Below are 15164 nucleotides of genomic sequence, written 5' to 3' on the forward strand. Positions count from 1 at the left end.
TGGATTAAACCCAGATCTTTTGACTGGGAGTGAGTGTTTGATTGATTCAGATACTCCGTCCATCACCACCCCCTTTTGAACCGCTTTTGGCCGCCATTAGTGTGGCATGGTATGCTCAGACGTGAGTCCCTTGCTCACTTTGCCACTGGATTCAAGCAAGCCGGGCTGAAGACGGCTGGAATGCCAGAAACCGGTCCTCGGAAGCTTGTTTCCGGTCCAGGGAAGACATGGCTTGGCAGTTCGGGCTGGACTGTTCCCATGAGGCACAGGGTCAGACTGATTTGCATATAGCCATGTCTGAACTGGGGTGGCAGAGTGGGCTAAAGAACGGTGATGGATTAAACCCAGGTCTTTTGACTGGGTGTGAGTGTTTGATTGATTCAGATGCTCCGTCCATCACCACCCCCTTTTGTACCGCTTTTGGCCGCCATAAGTGTGGCAGGGAATGCTCAGACGTGAGTTCCTTGCTCACTTTGCCACTGGATTCAGGAAAGCCGGGCTGAAGACGGCTGGAATGCCAGAAACCGGTCCTCGGAAGCTTGTTTCCGGTCCAGGGAAGACATGGCTTTGCAGTTCGGGCTGGACTGTTCCCATGAGGCACAGGGTCAGACTGATTTGCATATAGCCATGTCTGAACTGGGGTGGCAGAGTGGGTTAAAGAACCGTGGTGGATTAAACCCAGATCTTTTGACTGGGTGTGAGTGTTTGATTGATTCAGATGCTCCGTCCATCACCACCCCCTTTTGTACCGCATGCAGGTGTGTAGGCTGCCGCTTCTTTAATATAGAAATGGTACTAGTGATAGGGTATTTATCAGCAAATCAAAAATGTGTGCTTTGCTTGAACATTTGTCAACAAATTAAAGGTTCAACTGTTGTTGTTTTACAGCAGACACTGCTTTTAGTTTCAAATCAGCCATTAAAATATGTCTATTTAGATCAGTGTGGAACACTCCACACGGATGATGTTTATATCTTAGTGACTGCTAATTCTTGTTCTTGATTTCTATGGGTGTGGCCACAGTGATCAGCTGTCAATTGAACAGTTATTAAATATTTGCTAGTCTTTATAGGTACATATCCGGTGACAACATTTCACTCCAACCAGGGCCCAGCTTTCTCCTGTAAGGCATACAGTGATGCTATTACCACCCAGGGTGTTATTCTGCTCTCCATCATCCTGAATGAAAATTCAATAGTGGAATGGAAGAACTATTACTTAAAGCAGTTCTCTAGAGTATTCAGGTCAAGTCGTAGTCGGATCCATCACCTGTATGGTTTACAGAGAGCTTTAAATATTCTAGATAAATGCTGGGTGGTTGTACTCTCTATGAAATTTGATTTAGGGTTCCAATGTTTGTACCAGATCTTGATAACTCTGGAAACGTGGTAGAAATGCACCCTTCGACATTAATGAATGTTTCACAGTATTACAGGAATTACAAGACTTCTCAGATGAACACTCAAACTGAAGTTCTATCCCACTGCCACTGACAAAGCGAAGGAGCAACCAGAAGTTTCTGCTGGACTCCTAAAGTTGGGCATATAGTTCGAGAGAAGATGGCAGATAAAAAAGAGTTTGGTCCATCCTATCATACACTGGTACTTGTTCTTGTCATCCAAGGTACCCAAACTGTGATTTTGTCACCGCTTGCAGACATAAACATCATGTTTCTATTGATTTGATCAAGTCACACTATGTGTCCAGTTCTCCATGGTAGGCCACAAGGGTATCTGGGTAGTTCCTTGTCACCTCTCCCTACCCTGCAGGCAGGAAATCCCTCTCCAAGCAATAAGTAGTCCTAATCTTTCTACTCCCTGGATGGGCCCTTCAGATGCTGAATTTTCGATCATGCAGATTGATGATGGTCATAAATGGGGTATGTTTCTGACGTGAGTTTTCCATTTTCTACTGCTGCTCCTTGCAATGAAGTTGTGTATTATCAACAGCCTTTGGAGGTGCCTAACTGCTCTCCTACGCTTAAGGAGGTCCCTGTTTTTACTCAGACTGCATCTGCTTGGTGTGCATGGACTATTCCTTTGGCTGAAACAGACCTACCTGATTCCTCCTTGGCTCTATTATTGGATTTTGCTTTCATTATTCTTTCTCATCCTTTGGACTGGAGTGTTACAGTCTTCTTTCTTATGTTAACTGGACACTATCGGCCTGATTGTACATCTCTAGAAATAGTAGTTGAGGTACCTACTCCCCATTCTTCATCACATAACGTTCATGATTGTATTGTATTGTATTGTATGGGATAAATTTTCTTATGTTACTTTTGGTCCTACAGAAACATTGCAAGTTCTGTATGTATTTAAAGTTGCTATGGATGACATTATGACCCCAGGTTCTATTTCTGAGAAATGGGATGATATGACTATTACAAATATGCCATCTGAGTTAGAATCATACAGAGCATTTGAAAATTAGTTGTCAGACTTCTTGGTTCGTTTTGTCAACATATGCCTTCCCACATGGGCACATTGCACGATAGATTAAATTCTTTGATTTACAATTAGTGAATTAGTTGTGTTGTATGGACATATTATTGCATGTAAAACTGGAACCTTCTACAGTAGATGCGCATGCGACACAAGTCCGGTTGGTGTGTGTAACTACATTTAATTCAGCAACAACGGAGGTCAACAAGATAATTCAGAAACATTAGTAATCAGTTTCCTTTTTGAATCCTCTTAGTTAAATGCCACTGTTTGCTCTGAAGAGAAATAAAATCCTTAGAGACAAATTGGTCATTCAAATACAGAGGTACAAGGTCAACAATAAAATCTGCAAACCCCTCTAGGTCTACCACCTCTATTGGGCCATCACAAATGTATGTGTAAACTTAATATCCATGTCATTAGTGTTCAAATATCTGCAGAATCGATCCAACTTCTCCATTGGACCAGGCCAGATCATTATGCAGTCATCTATAAAAAGTATATAATATATAATAGAGTCACACCATTACACAACCCTCGGACCCCAGATCCACACCTCCTCCAACCTCCTCATTCAGAAGTTGGAGTAGGATGGCGAAAATCTGGAGCTCATGGCACCTTCTTGAATTTGACAATACCAGTCTGTACCAAAGATGAACACATTAAAATTCAAAACAAATCAATCTTTGTGATAAGCATCCCTGTATGTTGCCACTAATTGGCTCTTCTTGTATTTAAACACCAGTCAATTGCTTGCACTCCTAAGTTTGTTGTAATGCTGGTATATAGAGATGTCATGTCTAATGTGGCTAGCATAATGCCCTGTTCCCACACTACATCTGCTGGGAGGCTGAGGATTTGTTTAGTGTCTTTGATGTATGATGGGAGATTACACACCAATGGTTGAAGGAATATATCGACAAATTGAGATAGTTTTTCTGTGAGTCCTCTAATACTGGACACAATGGGTGTATCTGGTGGAAATGGCATGTTTTTGTCTACTCTGAGAAGAGAGTAAAGGCATGGAAATCTCGGTTGGACTACTCTTAAATAAATATATTCATCCTAATCAATGAGTCTGCTGTCATACCAATGTTTAAGAAATCCATTGATTTTGTTTGTGAGTTGTCATATTGAATTGGACTTTAGTCTCTTGTCACAGGTTGGGTTATTCAACTGTGTCATGATTTCCTGTTCAATTTTGTTCATGATCACGATGTTTCCCCCCCTTGTCTGCCTCTCTGATCATGATTTTGCTATCCACTTTTAATTGTGTTAGTACTGCCCATTTACCCTTACTAAGGTTGTCTTTGAATCTGGAATTGTGTATGGGATGTTTGTGACTAAACTGATACAACTCACTAATGATCAGTTTGTGGAACAATTGTGTTTCCATTCGGTAAGGCTGGGGTCCACCTCACTTTCTTTTTAAAGCCACAGGAGATAATTTGATCTGTGTTAATATTTAAATGATTCAATAGTTGTGCCATGTTGACGGGATCATGCTTTAAATCAGTTATTGAATGTAACAATTCTGTATCACACACATCCTGTATAGTCAGTACACTAGACAACATGTTTTTCGCAATACCGTGGTTGTACTTTTTGGAAAAGCTGAAGATTCTGCCATTACTATAGTCTACCTCATCGCTTTTTAGTTTGTGAGCTTTCCTTTTAACAACATACATTGATGATCTGCGTATTCTGTGCTTTAGGATCTGTTTATGCCTGCCAGGCACTTTAATAATACCTAACATCTGTCACCTGATCAGTAATGTGGTGACTTTAGACCATATTTCCCAGTACACGTATTTACGGCATTTCATTAATATTCATGCAGTGCTGGGATTGTGTTTAAATCACTGCCTTTCCAAACTATAGCATTTCTCTTTTGCTTCTTTTCCCCTAATATTCATTTAGAATTGTATTCGCCCATATCGAAATAAAACTAAGCTGTATGTCTGTCATGAGGTTATGGCAGTTAGATACCAGCTTCCTTTTTCAATACGAACCAGGAAGTCTCACCCCCTTTTATAATAACTGACACAGAAATAATACCAGTGAGACTTTAAATTACTTTTCGAATCAACCCCCTCAAGAGGGAGAGCATGTCCCAAAATTTAACTACACACTGCTGAGATCATTTTTAAACCCTTTTACTTTTACTTTTATTTTTACTTTTACTTTTTGGAACAATATTTATATTGAATAACAACATAACATTTTGTTGTTAATTATGAGGCCAGGAGCGATCTAACCAATAGACTACATTCCACATCAACCTGTGCTTGCGATCATAAATAAGAATCAGGAAGTCTTTGTTTAACACCAACACCGACCTGAGAACGTTGGCTTGGAAAATGAGGATAAGTTCAGCAATTCAATAGCAGGACCGTAAACATAACTAGCCCAGGACTTCGTCTCAAAAACAGTAGGGATTTTCTAACTTTTTTGTTACAACAAGGAGCTTTTTACTTTTAATGAGAGAGCCTCTCTCCTATGTAATCACTCAAGGAAAATTCATGCTGTGCTCTATATTGTCTCATCTATTTTCAAGGAGCCCGCCTTACATGTTGAGGTGTAGAAAGTAAGGCCACATACATGATACGTGTTAATCACCATTAAACTGAGGTGAGCACTTTCAAATAATTTTGTGCACATACTATAAATCGCTGGATTCTACTTTCTTTTCAATTTAAAATCATGGATTCTGACTATGTAGAGGGCACACCCAGAGAATGGCATGTGCTTGTATTTTTTAAATTCACACTCAAACAAAGTCACTTGATTTGAAATGTGCATGTAAAACACAATAAGTGTTTTTACATAGGTAGCACCCCATGGGTTTTAATGAACATTAACTAGATATGCTATGCACTACCCTATTTGTAGAGAGAAAATAGCATGCCTGACACAGATATAGATATAGAAATAGTAAATAGGATTCTTAGCCAATTTTTTTCTTTGTCCAGACTGAATGAGTAATGTAGTGCTCTGATAATGACTCCATAAAAACGTTTCTGTATACCACTGCAAGTATAGAGATCGAAACACATTGGCATTTATCTTGGGGAGAAGATGGAAGATGGAAAACATTTGCTATATACAATCAAGTTGTATCAAGTGATGCTACTTGAGATCCTTATACAGTATATTAGCAAAAGTAATTTGCTTGGCCCAGGTAGAGAAGTGACTATAGGAATATACCTTCAGCCCCATGTGAGAATAGGGGTTAATACATTGAATGTAGTGATTTAATTTCTGGACTTTTTTATAAACATAACTAAAAGAAGCTCTGAATTGTTTCTACAAAAGAATGGTTTAATAGCTAAACACTCTCTTTTTCATGTATTATTGATATTTATGATGATTTTTTGTCATTTGTAATGTTTGTTGTACATATCTGTATCATTATTTGTACAGAGGATGAAGAGATTGACATATAATTAAATAACTGGATAAAAATAAGTATACAAAATAGGAAGCAAAATAAATACTCAAACACACTAGATTCAAGTGTATGCTGTGTTAGTTAAATGGATTTGTACAATTGCCACATGGGGCTCACATAGTTGTTGATTCATGATATTGATCCCTAACCATAGAGTCGGCCTTACTAAATAACACCCCTTTATGTAGAGGTGGTGTCATTTTAAAGCCAGCCTTGCCTTGCAGGCTGGTTTTAAAATAAAACTGCATCCAAATTCAACTTTGGAATTGAAAGTCCTTCCAAACTCTAAAACGATGCACGGGCAGTATAGGTATTAGAGCTGAGAATGGTAGGGCTGGGAGGGGGATGTCAACAGATGACGGAATAGGGAACATAAAATAAGAAAAATAAAAAACGCTCCTACCTGTACTGGCTGCTCTTGCCAAATACTACATATTCACCCCTAAGGTCTGCAATAAGTATCCAAAGGTTAGGGTTATAAAAAAGCAGAGATTTTAAAGGATGGTTTATATGTCCTGTTGAGGGAAAAATAGACAGAGTCATTTTTACCCATTGCAGGGCTGCGCTGTTAGTTAAGGCTTTATTAAAATTTTATAAAATCTAACTTTTGATTGGAAATAGCTAGCAACATGATTCAAAGTATCATAATAATAGTTAAAATACCTCCAACAACTTGCCATGGTCAGATGTATTATAACTACTGCCGGAAAGTAGTTTTAGAACTAGCATTCCTGAAGTTACCTAAAACATCCCCTTGGACAGCCTTTGTCAGACCTAGTCAAGCTGCTTCCTGATTAGATGTGAAGAGGCCTGGAGCTTAAACAATACAGTCACCTGGTGGGAGGAGATCATCTGCCTGCACGTGCTAGGACAGGAATGGAGCTGGAGAGCCATTCTGGTCTTCAAAGGAAGAAGCAGATAAAGCATGGGAACCAGACCCACCCTCACTTTCTGCACACCCAGTCAGATAGGAGCCTCTCTAATTAGATCAGGAGATGAACTGGAAGGGGGGTGTAGTACAATATTTGCCACACCTGTATGATGGGTTAGCAGACCTGAACTCCAAGGAGAGATTTTATCAATGTTGGTATTTCTTTAGATGGGCATTCTAGGACAAACATATGCCAGACTTCACAGGAAGTGGTCATAACAGAGTGTGGCAACTCAAACCCAATTGGTTGGAGGTGCCCCTACTTTTACCAGCCCTGAATATAGAATAAATATGAGAGAGCTGCTATGTTCCTCAAATCCCTGCATAGAAACATCAGAGAAGGACTGTTCTGCAGAACCCTTGGACTGCACAATGAGAAGAATGCACTCAGAAGGACTGCACCTGCTGCACTTTCGAAGCTTCACAAAGAAAGGACTTTGCTTGGCTTAAAAGATCAAGGAGTGGACTCCCTGATCAGCAATAGGAAGAAAAGTGCTTGAAGAAGCTATCTGCATCAACCACCACAGAACAAGCCCAGCTCACCAGCTTCACCTGGACTGTACTTGGATTGATCAGGTATACTGTGGGAATCAAAGTCCCTAAACCCCAAGAGGCAGCTAAAAGCTTGTGGCCCCTTGGCTGGTGTTGTTGACCCTTCAAAATCCTCAAACGACCCTTCAGAATATGTCCTAACAGTTTATTAACTAGTGGATAACATTTTGGATAAAAGATCCATATTAAGACCCACCTCAATGACTAAAGTCAAACCAGTGACATCAACCTGGCGACGAAAAGTGGCGATGTCTCCCCGCAACTCACCCTGACCATGCATGTTTACCCAGGTGAAAGTTCCAGAGCTGTTTGACGATGAAGACAAAGACCTCCAGGATTCACTGAGGCATTGTGCTGCAGCAAGCTGCCATCCTCATACTGAAATCCAGATTGCAAAAGCTGATCGCTCAGTATCGAGAAAAAAAGTTCTAAAAAAGTGGCTATGTTCAAAGTTAAGAACTTGACTGGCTCCAACCAATCAATGTATCCAACGCATGCTCAATCAAGGTCAGCCTGAAAGTTTGACTTGGTCCAGGTGCAGCACAAACAGATTCCCCAAGTTGAAGCTTCTCACTTTTAGGCGCTAGAAAGCACATTTTTGCATTTAATCTTAAAATAATTCATAGTTTCAGTTCCCTATTATGTGTTTTTCTTATTTTGGGGTAATTTTAAAGATATACATATTCTCTATTTCTATAAACTGGTGTTGTTTTTTTATTTTATTTTGCCATTTTGTTAATTACTTTTTTGGTGATAATAAATGCCCTGCACACCTTTCTCCTAAGTTAAACCTGACTGCTCATCAGCCAAGTTACCAATGGTTGAGCAAGAATTAATTTATTAAGACTTGACTGGACCTCATTTGTGATTGTGATTTTATTGCTATCTGTAGATACATACCTATACCTACTAATAAACCACCTTCCAAAAAGTTGAACTTTGCAGCTTTTGTAATCAAATAGAGAACCATGGAAATATTTGGATGCAGCTGAGTTGCTTATGCCATATAATTATACACAAATACAAACAGAAATGGCTAAACAAGAAGCCACACACATGCTTAAAGCTGAAACTTTAGAATACGTGCCTGTTTTGGTTTCTGAAACCCCTTTCCGGTTGGACTCATTCATAGTTTAATTTCTCTTCCAATGTGCACGTTTCGTTTCACATCTTGTCTTAGGCGTTTTCAAGTGGGCAGGTATGAGGAGATGGGTACACATTTTTTATATAAACCTTGGTTCCTATCTTTTCAGTAAAGATGCATACAACAAGGCCTTTGTTAGTCTTAGGGGGTTTATTTAGGTCACTCTTTAGTCTGCAGAACAAATGACACTTGATGGAGTTTGTAATGCCTCCATGGCAAATTTGGCATTTTTTAAGGTATTCCCATTTAATTGATCAAAACTGAATTGTTGTTTCTTTCTAATGGATGCTATTCATTTTTAAATGATCAACCTTGTTGTGTGATGAAACCAGGTGTCCCTTATGTGATTAATGTTTCCATGCTAGTGTGGTGACTTGCTGCATGCATATTGTATATCCTCCCACACATATTACCAGAGAAGTAATTTTGTAACCCAAAGTCCCTGTAGATAAAGTACACTTTGAATGATTAAGCCATCTGAAAACTTTGATTTCCAAGTATCACATTCCTCATCAGAGGTGTAGTCTCTTTTTTAACTCAATAGCCACAGCCTTTTGGTGAGCTTGTACACCGTATTTTTAATGCTTCAAACACACCTAGAGTTACACACTTTTTTAAAGTGATTGGGTCCTGTTGGAACTGGCCCTTCTTGCAGGGTCATCCCCAAACTTTTTGCTTCTTCCTCCCTTATTTTTCCTGACCCGTGGCTGTTGGCAATAGGACTCTGCGCACTTTACCACTGCTGATCAGTGCTAAAGTGCATATGCTCTCTGTTTAAATTGTTATTCTGATTGGATATACATGTTTGGCATATTTGTATCACCATGAAGTCCCTAGTAAAGTGCACTGGGTGTGCCAGGGCTGGTGATGGCAAATGCTACTAGTGGGCCTGCAGCACTGATTGTGCCACCCACAGGAGTAGCTCTAAAAATGGTGTCTCAGGCCTGCCACTGCAGCGCCTATGGGCAGTTTAGAACTGCCATGTCCTCCTGGTCAGTGTCCCCACTGACCAGGCCTAACCCTTCCCTTTTTGTGCACATCAGTCACCCCTATGGAAGGCCCAAGGCACCCCCCTGGGCAGGGTGCAGTGTATTTGAAAGGTAGAGCATGTACTAGTGCAGGTGACATGCTCTGGTAGTGAATTACAGCCATGTTCGTTTTTCACTATTGTAAGGCTATCTTGCTCCATAGGTTAACATGGGGGATGCTGGCTACAGTGGTTAACAGCATTTCTTCCCATAGGAACAAGATAGGACATACGTATCTAGTATCCCTGAGCTCAGAATTTAATAACACATCTTTTAGGAAAGGTGGTTTTTAAATCCTGTGTTTGAGAACAGCACTTTTAGAAAGTTGCTGTTCTCTTGTCTGACCCTTCTGTGTGCCTGGGCCTGTTTGTGTATTGACTGTCTGGTTTGTGAGTGACAGGGGCTGGGGAATTCCCCCAGAGGCTGGATGAGTCAGCACTAGGCTGAATGAATGCAATTGCAACCTGAGTGGTGGGAGGAGTTAGCACCTGGGCTGAATAGGGCTGTGCCTGCCTGCCACAATGCTGGCTCCACCTCCTGCTGGGCGGCTGAGGACCCTGCCCCTCACTCTGAAAGGAAAGATGCAGCCAGCAAAACAAAGTACTCAGGATCCACCCAGAACTGGTTCAGACCGGGCTCAGGGCCCACATGCACAGAGAGAACAAAGACTTTAGGGGTATAAGTACAGGACCCCTGACAACAGAAAATTAGATCATCCTGGAATCAAGAAAGAACCTCTGCCAAGGAGAAAGCTGACTCTGAAGAAGGAAGACTGTCCTGCTGTTGCTCTGCTGGACTGACCTGCTGTTGCTTTGCTGCCAAGGAAAGGGGAAGGACTTTGCTGTGAGCTGTGTCCCCTGTCTTGAAGGAATCTCCAAGGGCCTGAGAAGAGCTGGCTCCCTGTTTTTGAAGTCCCAGGAACAAAAGGACTTCACCCCCAGTTTCCCTGAACTCTGCTGAGAGAGTTCTGTCCTTCCTAGAGTGCTTGATCCAGTTGTGGGGCCTCTGGAAGTTGTACCTAAGCTGGGAAGCTTGAAACTAAGCTTGAGATACCTTTGAAACCAAAAAGTGTCGCATCGCTCGCTTGCGGAGCGCATCCCCGACAGTGCGAGAAGTTTCCCGCCGCTACGAAGGTAGAGATCGTCGCAGCGCCTGATGCCGCTGCCAGAACCGTCGCATCCTTCATTTGCGGGACGCACCAGACCGGTGCGGGAGAATCGAACATCGCTGCGAGTGTCGTCGCAGAGCCTGTCGTCGCTGGGTGAGATCGCCGCACCGCTTGCTTGCGGACCGCATCACGTCGCTGCGAGCATCGTCGCAGAACCATCGCATCGAGGAGCTGCGAGAGAGAGGATCACCGCTGGACCGCGCATCGTCGCCCCGGAGATCGTCGCAGCCCCTACGAGATCATCGCATCGTGCCTTTGCGAGAACAGACTTCCTACGGAACCTACGCACCGGAATCCACGCAAGTGGCCTTCCTCCCCATACAGACCGGATTCGTAGCAACACGCCCGCTGCTGCAGCGGGGCTGTCGCATTGCCTCCCCAGGGTCTCAGGAGTAACGCATCGCTTGTTTTCCACCGCACCAGCTTCCTGCTTGTGGAACTTTGTTGCATCTAAAAGGTACTGTGAGTAAACGTGACGCAACTGTGAACTTTTCACGCATCTGTGGATTATTTTATCGCAACTTAAAGAACTTTGATTACAACCTGAAGAACTCTTTTTGAAACCATATTCTTGAACTGTGTATGTTGTTTTTTGTCGTTCTGGTCTTGTGTAGTTTAGAATAAATATCTTTATTTTCCTAAACTGTTGTGGAATCAGTTTGTGGTGTTTTCACTGGGTTACTGGGAGTGTTGGTACAAATACTTTACGCATTGCCTCTGGTTAGCCTAGACTGCTCAGGCCAAGCTACCTAGAGGGCGAGCAGGGGTTATCTAAGAGGGTTATCTCCTTGCCCTGACTAGAAGCAAGGGTCCCTATTTGGACAGTGGTACCTACCTCTGCCAACTAGAGACCCCCAGTTCTAACATTGGTGGTCAGGCGGTGGGATTTGAACTTGTATTTGTACTTGACCCACGGTAATTGGTGTACATCACTAGTGAGTGCAGACCACTACGCCACCGCATACTACATTTTTTATTTTTGGTTCTATTTTTGATCGTAACCCTGAAAGAATCCAAGCATCATGTCTCAGAATGGTAAACCAGCAAGTGATGTTGCATAACTGGAGTTTGATATTGAAATGTTAAGTGATTACAAAGTAGGTCAACTCAGGCAGTTCTGCCGGAACTTTGGATGCCCCATGAAGAGCCGCTCCAAGAAGGAGGAGCTACAGGAGGCCTTAAGGGCCTGGTGGGAGACCAAAAAGGCTGGGGAGACAGATGATGCAGAAGTGGATGAGGATGCACAAAGGGATGGTTTCAGGCCACAGGATCTGCCTGTGTCCGGAGCAGCCTCAAGGGCTGGCAGCAACCATTCAGCTGAAAGTTTTTTCCCAGAGGAGTTGGAGGAAAACCAAAGGGCTAGAGATCATAAATTAGAAATGTTGAGGCTTGAAATGAAGATGAAGCAAATGGAAAAGGAAAGGGCGGCGGAGGAGAGCAAACATGCCCGTGCCCTGGAGGAATTGAAATTGACCTTGGCCCATGAATTAAGAATGAGGAGGCTTGAGTTGGAGCTCAAGATGCGTGAGGCTATGAGGGTCTCAGCTGAAGAAGAAACATGGGTAGCTCAAGAAGTGAGCTTTGCTGAGTTGGAGGTGGAGTCCAGCTCAGATGGTGGCAGCAAGATTATAGTTTCCAGTGCTGAGAGAAAGGTACAAACACCCAGAGATGTGGCGCCTGACTTGAGGGAGGGGGTCGATATACACCAGGGGGTTCAGGTTTATGATGTAGTTCCAGTGAAGTGCAGTGTCCCTGAAGTAGATTGGGGGACTGGCACAGGGGACCATATTCCTAGTGGTGGGAGGGACACTCTACTGACCCTAGATGAGAGGTACAGGGAGAGGGGTTCCCCCATGGTAGAAACCTTGGTGTGTGTGTGTGAAGATCAGCCAGAAGAGTGTGGGTTGTGTGACAGAGGCAGTCAGAAACTGCTTGCCAGTCTCAGGAGAGTGGTGTGGGGTACTTGTGTGAGGCACTGGAGGGTGAGGCCAAGGGTAGCTTGGTTAACAACTGTGGGGGGCTGTGTGATTCATTTGTTGGAGAGCATATTTTAAGCCCCTGTTTTCCAGAGCTATGCCAACACCCGGTGGAGTGTGAGTTCTCTGACCCCAGAGAGCTTGCGTTGGAGGCAGACCTCTTGGTGAATTCCAGGGAGTCTGAGGAGGCATTGGGGAGTGATCCCAAAAGGAGTGGCTTAGATATCTTCCAGACCTGTGAGGTGGAAGAGGTTCAGTGTAGCCCAGTTAGATCCCAGTGTAGTGGGAGGGGTGTAGGGGCTCATGTCCGGTCTCAGTGGAGAAGGAATGAGTGTGGGACGGTGTGTCTCACGGTGCCCGAAACCCAGTCTCAGGGCCTGGAGGGTTCCTTAAGGGAACACCAGGTTGGGGACCTAGACTGTACTTGTAGGCCATTTGAGGAGGATCTCCCAGTGTCTGTTGAACGGGGAGTGCCTGTAACCAGGCCTCCATCAGTTCTGGTGTTTGGCAGTGCCGCTCCATTTGGGAGGGTACAGAAGTCCAGACTGAGGGGTGAGAGGGGGAAGGAGTCCCCAGTGGGAGAACCAGTGGGTCAGGGACCAGTCAGAAGGGCTGAGTCTCCCAGGAGTGACCATGGTGACACCACTTCTGTCCTGGGGGATCTTCCCGCACTGTCAGGTGGACAGGGGTCAGGAGATCAGCGCCAGGCAGACTGTCACAGGACACATGAGTTGTGTGTCACCCTCAAGGGGGTACTATGTGATTCCCCAGAAGTCCTGGCGTGCCAGGCGAATGCACAACCGCAGGTTTTGGTCCCTGGGTTGGGAGACCAGGTTCAGGATCTGCCTGACCTGGAAGGGAGGACATCTGTAACCAGTGTCCTGACCAATATGGTTCCCAAGGGTACCCCTCCAGTAGGGAGAGTGCAGCGCTCTGGAAGGGGGTGCAGAGGGAGGGAGCACTCGCCTCTGACCCCGGTGCAACCTGAGGGGTTAAACCCTAGGTTGGGAGACCAGTTGCTGGAGGGAGGTCCTGAACTGGTAGGAAAGTTGTGTTCTTGGTTGTCTTGGTGGACGGATACAGGTCCGGGACTGGTGGGTCAGTGCCAGAGTGTCAGACCTGAACTGACAAGAGAGAGAGTGGACAAAGGGTGCCAAGCACCTGGAGCTACTGCCCCCCACCCTCTGATGCCACAGGGGTTTGAGAGCCATGAGAGGCATGAGGCCTGGGTCTCATCCCTGATCACTGTTGGTGGTCACTGTGGCTTGCTGTTGGTCTGTTGGGACACACCTGTGAGGAAATTAAGGTTAGGTGCTGCACATGTGGTGTCCACAGGTGAGGTGAAGGGTTCCATATGGATTGGCATGGTGGACCCTGAGAGTATGGACAGAGTGATCCAACTAGGTTCAGGATGGCGTATAACAGGAAATGTGCCCTGCTGTTTGGGCCAGGTTCCGTGTTCTATCGCCTTAAGCAGGGAATCCCATCGAGGTATCGTTTGGTCTACCCTGGCAATAGGCCGGGTTGTGTTGGAACTGGCCCTTCTTGCAGGGTCATCCCCCAAATTTTTGCTTCTTCCTCCCTTATTTTTCCTGACCCGTGGCTGTTGGCAATAGGACTCTGCGCACTTTACCACTGCTGATCAGTGCTAAAGTGCATATGCTCTCTGTTTAAATTGTTATTCTGATTGGATATACACGTTTGGCATATTTGTATCACCATGAAGTCCCTAGTAAAGTGCACTGGGTGTGCCAGGGCTGGTGATGGCAAATGCTACTAGTGGGCCTGCAGCACTGATTGTGCCACCCACAGGAGTAGCTCTAAAAATGGTGTCTCAGGCCTGCCACTGCAGCGCCTATGGGCAGTTTAGAACTGCCATGTCCTCCTGGTCAGTGTCCCCACTGACCAGGCCTAACCCTTCCCTTTTTGTGCACATCAGTCACCCCTATGGAAGGCCCAAGGCACCCCCCTGGGCAGGGTGCAGTGTATTTGAAAGGTAGAGCATGTACTAGTGCAGGTGACATGCTCTGGTAGTGAATTACAGCCATTTTCGTTTTTCACTATTGTAAGGCTATCTTGCTCCATAGGTTAACATGGGGGATGCTGGCTACAGTGGTTAACAGCATTTCTTCCCATAGGAACAAGATAGGACATAAGTATCTAGTATCCCTGAGCTCAGAATTTAATAACACATCTTTTAGGAAAGGTGGTTTTTAAATCCTGTGTTTGAGAACAGCACTTTTAGAAAGTTGCTGTTCTCTTGTCTGACCCTTCTGTGTGCCTGGGCCTGTTTGTGTATTGACTGTCTGGTTTATGAGTGACAGGGGCTGGGGAATTCCCCCAGAGGCTGGGTGAGTCAGCACTAGGCTGAATGAATTCAATTGCAACCTATGTGGTGGGAGGAGTTAGCACCTGGGCTGAATAGGGCTGTGCCTGCCTGCCACAATGCTGGCTCCACCTCCTGCTGGGC

The 15164-nt window shown here is 44.3% G+C and overlaps 1 protein-coding gene across 1 annotated transcript in view; it reads right to left on the reverse strand.

The window, feature by feature from the left end:
- Positions 1 to 3053: 3053 nt before the first annotated feature.
- LOC147661200 (sodium- and chloride-dependent GABA transporter 2-like) overlaps positions 3054 to 15164 on the reverse strand; it is a 222283-nt gene continuing 210172 nt past the window's right edge. Inside the window, exon 6 of the mRNA XM_086951244.1 lies at positions 3054 to 3086. Coding sequence (XP_086807370.1) covers positions 3054 to 3086 — 33 coding nt within the window. The remainder of the gene's footprint in view (positions 3087 to 15164) is intronic.

Source organism: Lissotriton vulgaris, unplaced genomic scaffold, assembly GCF_964263255.1.
Source record: "Lissotriton vulgaris unplaced genomic scaffold, aLisVul1.2 SCAFFOLD_1562, whole genome shotgun sequence".
NCBI lineage: Eukaryota > Metazoa > Chordata > Amphibia > Caudata > Salamandridae > Lissotriton > Lissotriton vulgaris.